Consider the following 10,836-nt stretch of genomic DNA (forward strand, 5'->3'; position numbering starts at 1 on the left):
CTTTTAAGTATCTATTATTGCACGATTAAAGAGGTCAATATATTTCATATATTGACCGATTATGAGGGCAGTAATAGATTTATCATGACATAGCATACCTACGCTGTTTTTAGCTTTGTTTATAGGAAGAAATGAATATTATTGTAATAGTACATAGTATGTTCATATGCCGTTTACAGTGGACATTACTTCTCTGTAAACAGAACTTTTCAGTTGTCATTTGTAGTACATATGTTCCCCAAGTTCTTTGATTGAGAATCTGACAGTTTGGGTTCAAATCCCAACATTTGACTTCAGATTTTCTTCTTTCAGTTCTGATTTTTTTCTAAGTTGAGGAAAAAGTTTAAAGTCCTCGCCTAGGGCTAAGTGGTCAATACTAAGTGGTCAATGTAAGCGGTCAATATTATGCTTATATTTGACCGCTTAGAGATCACAAGTTTCTGTGGGGGTCAAAAATAAGAGAGTTTAAAATAAGGTTACTAAAAATCCTTGAAGGATGGGTGGTGACATTCATACGGATGCGGGACACTTAGCCTCTAGCCGAGTCTCACCCAAGCCGATTATGTTTTAATGCAGAGTAAAGACGTGCACTGTCTACATCACACGCACACCAAAAACTGACTGGGAGCACGCAAGACACAAAATCAGAGACCAGATTGGATTGCAGGTATTGGAATGACTACATCGTGGGTGAATGCAAACGACACGGCGAAGAAACCATGGGATGGCAATACAAACATGGATGGGGGGGGGGGGGCATGAAGCAATACATTTTAATGCAATGAAATGCAACCTCAGAAACTTCAATACTTTGATTCTAATTCAGGAGGAACTGGAATGGGGTAAAGGCTAGCACTGAAAGACCGCTAATGACATGATTTTTCACCAATGGCAGATGGAGTGAAGTACATGCAATGCACCGCTAACAGCCATAACCACCCTAGCAGTCAACAATGCTTGATTCACATAAGCTGTGAAACAAAGTTGCAGATAGCAATATAAGAAATAGAACTGAGAGAAAGAAAAATAAGAGAGAATGAGAGAGGGGGGGGGGGGGAAGTAGAGGATCGAGAAAATGACCTGGCCAACAATTGCGTGCATCACAAACCTTGGCAAACTGACAGCAGAATTATCGAATCCTGAACTGACAGACAGACAGGCGTTCTTGTGAACAGGGAACGTCGTTGAGCATGCCAGTACCACCATCCATCTCCACACAGTCTTCACCGTCCGGACCCACGTTGTTGGGCTCGCCCTCCAGAAAGTTGTTGATCACAGCGGGCCGCCCAGAGACATCTACGAACCTTCCCTCGGTTTTGAAATCATTGTAGAACAACCAGACACCAGGAACGCCTGTGAATGGACGGATGAGATTCTCTAGGAGAATGAATTCTTGCATGTTGCTCGGACTGGCCAAGTCTCCACCATTCCGTCGGCAGTTGCGGCGCGCTTCTCCACGGGTCATGGGGCGACTCTCATAGCGGTAGATCAAAAGTCCAGTTCTGGAGTTTCTGCAACACTGAGCAGTCATTGAAGCTGTTCTTGCCTCCCGCTTGCCCATAGCACTGGAGGTGCTGTTGGCCTTCTTTGCACCTGCTGAATGTGCTTCCGCACCCACTTGACGTGCCTGATCAATATCTTCTTCGTCCAGGTTGTCCAAGTACTCCTCAGCATGGCTCTTGCTCGCATACGATGCAGTCTCCTCAGCCAATTTATGTGCCTTGTCAATCTCCTCTTCGTCCAGGGAGTCAAAGAGAACCTCAGCATAGCTTCCGCTATCCTCTGAGGAAATTGTGCCAGCCAATGTCATTGAGAGCAGGCACAGACCAAACGCCAGAAGAATGGTAAGACGCATCATATTCACTTCACTGGAAAGTAGAGAATATTTCTGAAGGCTAATTTTGTCAATATCGACTAATTATATGACCGATGCGGATCAACTGTTGGTTTGGTTTCTGTTGTTTCAGCTGCCCATTTTATACTGTATGCTTGCTACTCTCTTTAACGGGGAGGTGCCGACTGCTTCAGGATCCTCTTAGTATTTTTGGCTTAGACACCCTACGTCTTACTGAGTACGAAAAGGCGACGCCAGTATATCCTTAATAATGCTATGGTGACAGGTCTTAGAATGCCCTGGGAACGGCCAACTCTCCACAGATCCGAAAGAATGCTGTGCAGTGGGCGCAGTATGGTTCAATTAGAGCTGGTTGCGAATGGTCTTCAACCGCATGCTGCCATGTTCGCATTACCAACTGGGAAAGTACTCATCTTAAATTGCAATTACAGTCTCCCAGAAAGCCTACACAATAATTATTAGATTGACAAGCGGCTCGGATTCCAGCTTCGGCTTATCTCCTTGTGTACATGCGCGTTTGCGTTAGCGGGGTGCCTGCTGGTGCGTTACCGCTCTCTCTCTCTCCCTCTCTCTCTCTCTCTTTCTCTCTCTCTCTCTCTCTCTCTCTCTCTCTCTCTCTCTCTCTCTCTCTCTCTCTCTCTCTCTCTCTCTCTCTCTCTCTCTCTCTCTCGCTCTCTCTCGCTCTCTCTCGTTCTCTCTCGCTCTCTCTCGCTCTCTCTCGCTCTCTCTCTCTCTCTCTCTCTCTCTCTCTCTCTTTCTTTCTTCTCTTCTTCTTCCCCCATCTCCCGATAATTATTAGCCCCCGTTTTCTTTCGACGCGTTTGCTGTGCAGTGAAGTCGAGACCCTAGGTCGGTGGAGCACATCAGACCCCGTCACCACGTCCACGATTCATGCCTGCGATGCTGCACCGCTGCTTTGCATGTCATGATTGGAAGCTGTGGCCTTAGTAAAAAAAAAACAAAAAAACAACATTTACATATGCGTATACATGTACATGTTTAACCGCTAGTACATGTATGTTTTTCTGGGTGTGCAGGGCGGACTCCATCCCGTGCGGCAATCGATACCTTGACCTTTAGAATATTACTTTCAAGTAACATCTCACTGCATGTAATTATGCCACTTTAATAGGTTGGTGCCTAAATCAAATTTCCCCCTATCCACCAAATTTTCTGGATACGCGGACCACATCTTACATGCCTGGCATGCAACTGGATTTTCCTGTATGAACACCCACTGGTTCCAAGTGGCTTGTACAAACACCGTGTTCGCACTATGCATAATGTGAACAATGCGTACTCCTGGGTATCACACTCGACCTGTGGCAGTCATGATCAAATTTTGGTTTTGCCCGTACAAGAGACTATTAGTACTAGCGCTCTTGTGCTAAGTGGTGACGGCTACACAAGCACGCTAGTTGAGATCAGGGCCAGGACACGCACTGCACCCTTGAGAGGCACACTGTACTATGCATGCAAACCTGGGGAACCCGGAGATAAACAATAATGGAAGCGCACGCGTGTTAGAGCGCGGCTGGTATTTTCCATGTTCCATTCGTCGTTTTAAAGTTACCTGATGGCAGACCTCTTAGAGAAAGACGTCACTCATATCAAGGATCGAAGTTTAACGAGCATTGCTCAGCTGGCCGAGCACTATACCATAGGCATAGGGGACATTCAAAACTATTCACTTTTTAATAAAGGTAAAAAAAACCATATGCTAACAGTTATGACAGAACAGTCCACCAAGGTAACGAGATATATATACAGATAGATAGTGCGACAACGAGGCAAGTCGCTTAGCGTGAACACTATTTGCTCAGCATTCAAGTTTCAAAACTATTCATGGTGCTATTGGAGACGAGCGGAGTCAAGATATCCATGCCCATTGATTTTGTTCCGGGGTGCCGGCATGTCGTAAATTCCTTGTCGTCCACGGGCAACGTGTGTGTGAGAGTGAGAGAGGGATTGCATGGGTGCTTGCGTGTGCGTGTGTTTGTAGGCAGGAGAAGGGTGTAGTCAGCTTTGAAACTATTCAGGCATTCTCCAACTTTGCCTGAACACGGTAGTGGGTGACGCTTTTACACCTACATGTATAAAATTGAATGATTGGGAGGGATAACCTCAGTAGCGGCAGGATAAGAAAAATTAGACGTCGATCTTACGGACACCGCGTGGCCATAACTAAGTATATTGGCTCCAATACCTTCCGCCAACCCAGCTTTTCAATGTGGCAACGCCTACGACAGGATGAGAAAAGAACGCCACAAGGTGAAATATCCCTACGTCATGAGCGCTTGACGAGGCCAAACATTCGGTAACTAGAAACCAGCAGTGATTGCAATCCAAGAATGCTTGGTCCTTCCCCGGGTAATTTAAATGAAAAACAGTTGCCATTGTGTCTTCACCGCAGCGGCGCCCCGACTCTGATAGAAGTCTCACTGCATCAGCAGTGAAGTATAATCGACAGATACTGAAGTGGTGAAAGTCATTTTGTATTCCACAGACTTTTCCCTTTCCCATGCCCTCAACAAGTTCATGCTAAAGACTGTGTGCATTATGTACGTGTTTTCGTATGGCTTGTCCCTACTCTAACCAACGGTTCCCCCAGCGTCAACAGTCCATTTTAGCGATATTACAGGAACAAAGAGCTATAGTATAGTAACTAGTCAGCACCTGGCCGCCTCAAAGATCTCACGAAAGCGAGTATAAAAGGACCATGATGAGCTGACTAAGTTCAGAGACGAAACCCTCATTTGATCAATTCCAACCTCCAGTCGCTATTGCCAGCTGTGTTAATTATCAGAAATATATTCTTTCCTCTAGTGACACAACCATGATGCGTCTTACCATTGCTCTGACGTTTGTTCTGTGCCTGGTCTCAATGACTTTGGCTGACGACATTACCGCGGATAAGAGTAAGCGCGATGCTGAAGATTACTTATCCTCCATGGACGAAGACGAGATTGATCAGGCACGTCAACTGGCGGAGGAGCGACGTGCAGCAGGTGATTACACAACTGCAAAGAAGGTCAATAGCACCTCCAGTGCTGTGAGCAAGCGCGAGGCAAGAACAGCTTCAATGACTGTCCAATGTTGCAGAAACTCCAGAACTGGACTTTTGATCTACCGCTACGAGAATCGCCCCATGACCCGTGGAGAAGCGCGCCGAAACTGCCGACGGAATGGTGGAGACTTGGCCAGTCCGAGCAACATGCAAGAATTCATTGTCCTAGAGAATCTCATCCGCCCGTTCACAGGCGTTCCTGGTGTCTGGTTGTTCTACAATGATTTCAAAACCGAGGGAAGGTTCGTAGATGTCTCTGGGCGGCCCGCTGTGATCAACAACTTTCTGAAGGGCGAGCCAAACAACGTGGGTCCGGGCGGTGAAGACTGTGTGGAGATGGATGGTGGTACTGGAATGTTTAACGATGCTCCATGCTCACAAGAACGCCTGTCTGTATGTCAGTTCAGGATTCGATAATTCTGCTGTTGGGTTAGTTTTCTAAGGTTTGTGATGCGTGGGAATGTTACAAGCTTTAGTTTCTCGATTCTAGCGCCTACTCTTCCATATATTCTTTTTCTCTTTTCGTTTTCCTTTGCACCTTGCTGTGTCACATTTTCGTTACACCGACAGCAAATAATATTGTTGGGATGGCTGTAGTTGTGAACAGTCCTCTCTGTCAATCCCTCTAATCCTAAGCAAGTTGATATCATTGCGTTCATCCATTGTTGGCTTAGCCACCCTTCCATCCCCCACCCCCCGAAACATTGCCATTGCGTGTTTTATTCTGACATCTTGTTCAATCGATTGTTTTTTTTCCTCGTTAGATTGTCTGTCTTCTTTTCTATGTCATCTTATTGATGTGTCCTTTTTTCGGATCTGACATTGGCCATCTCTTCCCATAATATAATTGAGTAGTCATTCTAATAAAAGTAGTAAAAGCAATCGTATCATCAAACCCATCTGCTGGTTGTGAGGTGCCTCCGGGGATTGACATCCTACGGAGCATATCACCTACACGGGTTTTTTCGGGCTCTTTCACGGGCAAATTAATACAATGGTTTAAAATGCAATAAATAATACACTGGAGAAGAAATCAGAAAAATCCATGTGTAAAATAAAGAACTTCAATCAAAAACCAAAACCAAGTTTGTTACAATAAAAAATAAAACTCATTCATTACACAGTGGTCTTGTTTGCTCAGCCCTATAGTGGGTATTGTGATTGCAGGGGGTGGTGACCGGGGTACGTTGGCAATCATGTAGCATTACAATAAGAGAACAAGTGGCATCCTCGATGTACATGTACATGTACACTGTTGACATTTATTGCACTACTGTAAGTGGACAAAGATGTAAACAGGTCCCATCACATCGCTCTGCTCTTTAGTCCTCTAGCGGGTATTATTTTTTCGACGTTATTGCGTCGGCATCGCTAAGCAAGCTTGGCTAGCCTTCTCATAAGCTGATCCGTGATGAAGTGACAATACAAGTAATGCATGTAAATGTATTTAAGAGAGCATGTCTGAGAAAACCAGAACATATGTGCAAGTCGATCTCTCAGATTTCGCTCAAATTTTGCCGATAGGTTTGCTTTGGGGTGTAGATCAACATTCCAAAGCCCGCACAAAATCTTTTGAAGGGAACAATGATCTAGGAGACCTACGAGACCTGGCATTCTTGTGTCACGAGGCACGTGATTTCATCATTCCTCTTGCAGTAAAATCTAAAAACTACACGCAAAATTCAGTCACTTTTGCATCAACTGTTGCAACGAAAAATGTTGGTGGCGCAAGGAGAAGCTTGTCGTTTGGAGTGACAAGTGATCACCGCTGCTGATCGTGACGTAGAATAATGCTTTCTGGTACACGACACAATGCACACGATCACGATCGTTCCTGAAGCGCTATTCGAAACGGACCATGAGGTAGGAGGTAAGATGCTTTATATTTCTTGCATGCTCTGCTCAGAACATGCAGAAACTATCGTTATAACGCTAGCAGTATTGCATTGGCAAGAAATCTTGGAGATAGGCTGAACCGTGATCACGCCTATTGCCACAGCAGATGCATAGCATCTTTGATGAGATGCTATGCATCTGCTGTGGCAATAGGCGTCATGACAGTGCAGATCTTACAGTGATTGCTGGTCGAATGCCCAGGGAAGGGCCAAGTATCCTTGGATTCCAAATATCCACAGGTGTCTTCTTACCGTACGTATGCCTCACCTAGACAACAGCTCCTATAGTCTGTTTCAAAAAGATTTACAATCATGTTTGGGTCTTAAAAAAGTATGTAGATAAGGGAAATTTGGACAACAAAGTAGATTCTACATAGAATGGCTTGTTAGGACACGGCAAATTGTTCTGTGAAGGTTTCGGAACAATTGGACCAGCCGTTAAGGAGTTAGAATTTCGGCCAGGTTTCCAGCCTTTTCCCATGGTTTAGAATTTGCCCAGGAAGCCAGTATCGATTTTTTTTATCAAAACCCACGATTTATCCTTTCCTTTTTGGCCTTGTGGTTATGAATGCTGTCTGCTGACCATGAAGTACCGGTAATTAGTTGTGAGTTCAAATCCCAACCTATCCTCAAGTCAAACTTTGTTTTCATTGTTTTGGTGATCAAGCTGGTACAAGACAAAGAAGATGGCTGCACCAAACGACTTGTTGTTGAAGCTCGCGCTTCCTGCCGAACTGACTGACACTTGACTGGCTCACGCCATGTGAACACACCCACAACACTGCAATCGCGTGAATGAATATGGAAGTCATCGCGCCGTAGCTTTTTGAGATTTATTTTAGTTTCAAGATCGCCAATTGATTTGAATTAAGCAGTCAACGCCGTCTTCTATCAGCGTTCACAAGCGTCTGCTTTTCTCAAAATGTCTTCGAAGTCACATGGCCTTGGGAATGAGTCCGTGTCGATGTCGTCACACGGTGAGTAAACTGCATCGCAGCTCAAAGAAACTATTTTGGTCACAAAACGAATTGGGACACATGCCGCTCGTCAACATTTACAACTCTTTCGTCTCGACATGTCCTCTCTGACTCCATTATCGATACGAGGAAGAACTCGTTTGTTGTAAACCAGATATACATGACTGTATCAACGTGAGTGAGTTGTCATTTTTCCTGCTTTCGCGCGGAATATTTCTTCGAGTTCACAGTGAGTTTTTCCAGGCAGCGCTCGAGTGCTCATACGGTAAGACGCCAAACTCCGCGGGCGATCGCCAGGATTGCAAATCTTTTTGAAACGGACTGTAACGTTGAGTGTTTCACCTTGTGCTGTCCTTTTCTTTCCCAGTCTCAATTCCCCTGCCACTTTGACCTGCTGGGTTAGAATTAGTTTTTGGAGCCATGATGACTTTGCCCGAGGCCATAATAGTGTTCTGAATGTCTGGCACATTTGTGTATGTAATTGTGTATGTGCTTCGCTGTAGTTCTGGACTTGCGTACACGATCCCTTTGGAAGTCCATATGTGTCCTTTACTACACTGTTGCGGTGTGATTAGCACACAATATGTATTCCTCGCCTAAGCGAGAGGGCTTAGGAACCTGGTCATCGGATGTTTTTTCACCGTCCGTGTACGATTGAGTCAGGCTTAGTTTTCCGAATCCCTGGGAACGCGTCTTCTACGGCGTGGAAGGTGTGTTTATCAGACCCATCAGCAAATGGTCAGAGCTAGAATATCCCATTTACTATAATTATCTATGCTTCCTTTGCCAGCTTGTCTTCCCTTCTGCTCTTTGTCTTGTTTTTCTCAGGCAGTTTTATTGAGAATCACCTGTGGGAGCTGTCCCATTTTCGTATACGGTTGTTATTGTTGTGTGCGCGTATGTCCCTCTGTCTCTTACCCAAAGGCTCTCCCAGTTTCAGCTGCTCCTTCTGGTCTACATGTATAGGCTGCGCCCCGGAGAGTCATTCGAAGGACATGTAGTCATCGCCTTGCTGCCGCAAAACCTCCTAACAGTCTGGTATAAAAGGGTCGCTGTGATCACAAGAACGCCTGTCTGTCTGTCAGTTCAGATCTCGATAATTCTGCTGTCGGGTCAGTTTGATAAGTTTTACCATGCATGTTATTGTTTCGCACGTTAGTTTCTCGTTGTTGCACCTACTCTCCATGTTTACCGTTTTTCGTTTCCCGTTCCATCTTGCTATGTCCAACTTTCACCAACCCCAATGTTATTGTTGAGTTGACTCTCATCGTGAACAGTGCTATACCTCTACTTTTATATTTTGGAAGTACTTGTATTAGTCATATCGCTCATTTACTTCTGCCTGAGCTTAGCTACCCTTCTACATGTGTATCTTCCCTAAACATTGCAAAGTACCATCTTCCATGCACCGCATCACAGCCATTCTTGCGGCTCCTCCTCTTCCAGTCACGTGATACCCGAAGCCACATGATACAGTCAATGTGAACGGGTACCAGGCGCGTGCCTGGCCATCTTGTGGAGAGGGGTTATGTTCCTTCCTCAGGATTTTGCGTCCATTCGTAACCCGTCCAAGGTACGGAGTAAGCGTACAGTATCTTCTTTGTCCTGCACAATCAAAAATTAAACAGATCACATATCCAACTAGCACTCAGAGTTCAGTGTCATTACCTTGTATTGAATCTTTGAATCTTTTAAGCACTCTAGTACTATACTACTATACTATATTAGTTTTAAAGCCGATTTTGCCAAGCATCATCATGATTATGACGTAGTATGGAGCTTCCGTTTCTTCAATCAAGGTTGTTTCACCCGCTTACCAAGCGTACCTTGTAAAATTTATAGACTTGTCTGTTGCGATTGCTCTACTTCCTTACATGATCATAACAACATCAAAGCACCAGAAGTCAGTAAATCAGATCAACTTCCTATACCTATATTGAGTATGTAACAAGTGGTACACGGTCATGATCATGATTTTTCGTTGAAAAGAAATGAATTAAGTAGTTCTTTCCTGTCAAATAGTACAAACAACAACGTTTTGAGAATTTTGCCCGGCAACATCTTTCAAGTACTGTACTACTACAAATAATAACGTGGGTGTTTTGCGGGGTCGGCAGCTTTACAGGGGGTTTCCTCGTAGTATCGTGTGTCGGCTTGCAGTGCGAGATACACTATTCCGGCTGGGTGTATCTTTCAGTAGCGGGTAATAGCTCCAGACTTCTTGACTGGAAGAAGGACAACATCTCCAACCTTGAGAGTTCCTACAGTCTCATATCGTGAGACAATGGTCATAAACCCGTACATGTATTCATATTGACCTAATCCTTAGCTGTGCTGCGGGATGGGAGCCGATTTAAAGTGGCAGAGCAATGCCATATGCCTTACAGAATGCGGGTATACTCAGGCTGCACACCTGACTCCTCTATGACAGCCTATTGCCATGTAACAGTACATCCGAAGAACCTTTTCATTTTGTTCTGTTAAGCATTCACTGACTGGCACAAGTGAATAGCGGTGGTCGTGTCTTAATTTTACTCACACGGATGACCTGGACACGAAAGTCCATCATTGTTATTCTTGACTAGTGTCAAAGCCCGATTATGCCGCGAATCTCAACTGTGCCGAGGGGCAGGTTTACATTAGTTCCTACACGGCAAGTTCCACGTACCGCACCCCTAGAATAAGGCAATTCACCAGTGGTCATTCTGGCCGAGGATTAAGATACCGGTATAACAATTTTAACCTGCCGACCTAGCCCGCAAGCAAGATGAAATCAAGAGGCCTACCTGATGCGAGCTGCACGGAAATCCACGCCATAACAAGAACAAAAATGAAACGGCAGGAGATAGCCATACTGGATGGCCTCTTCATTAACCGGTTGACCTGGTTATTAGCAAATCTGACGGCGGGCACAACCTGTGATTTGTCTTCTCAAAATGGATCACGAAAACACCGAAGCGTGCCTCACACCACAAGGAATTGCGCAGGAAAGCGATAGGCTTTTTCTGCTTTTTGACGCTTGGAGAGCGAGTGTTCCTAGCC

At 45.0% G+C, this 10,836-nt stretch overlaps 1 protein-coding gene across 1 annotated transcript; it reads right to left on the reverse strand.

Annotated features, from left to right (window-relative positions):
• Nucleotides 1-644: 644 nt before the first annotated feature.
• On the reverse strand, nucleotides 645-9,388 carry LOC135826306 (mannose-binding protein C-like). The gene is made up of 2 exons (XM_065338929.1): nucleotides 9,190-9,388; nucleotides 645-1,782 (listed from the first exon to the last, which is right to left on the reverse strand). The coding sequence occupies exons 1-2, from the start codon at nucleotides 9,215-9,217 to the stop codon at nucleotides 1,130-1,132; spliced, it is 681 nt and encodes a 226-aa protein (XP_065195001.1). The 5' UTR covers nucleotides 9,218-9,388; the 3' UTR covers nucleotides 645-1,129.
• Between the last annotated feature and the right edge of the window lie 1,448 nt (nucleotides 9,389-10,836).

Source organism: Sycon ciliatum, chromosome 10 (assembly GCF_964019385.1).
Source record: "Sycon ciliatum chromosome 10, ocSycCili1.1, whole genome shotgun sequence".
Taxonomy (NCBI): Eukaryota; Metazoa; Porifera; class Calcarea; order Leucosolenida; family Sycettidae; genus Sycon; species Sycon ciliatum.

Bases quoted from the DNA above. Each gene is read 5' to 3' on its own strand.
- LOC135826306 (XM_065338929.1), bottom strand. From the start codon at position 9,217: ATGGCTGTGATGCGGTGCATGGAAGATG. The intron at 1,783-9,189 runs GTACTTTGCAAT...CAATTTCCTCAG, and splicing joins GATGCGGTGCATGGAAGATG to AGGATAGCGGAAGCTATGCT.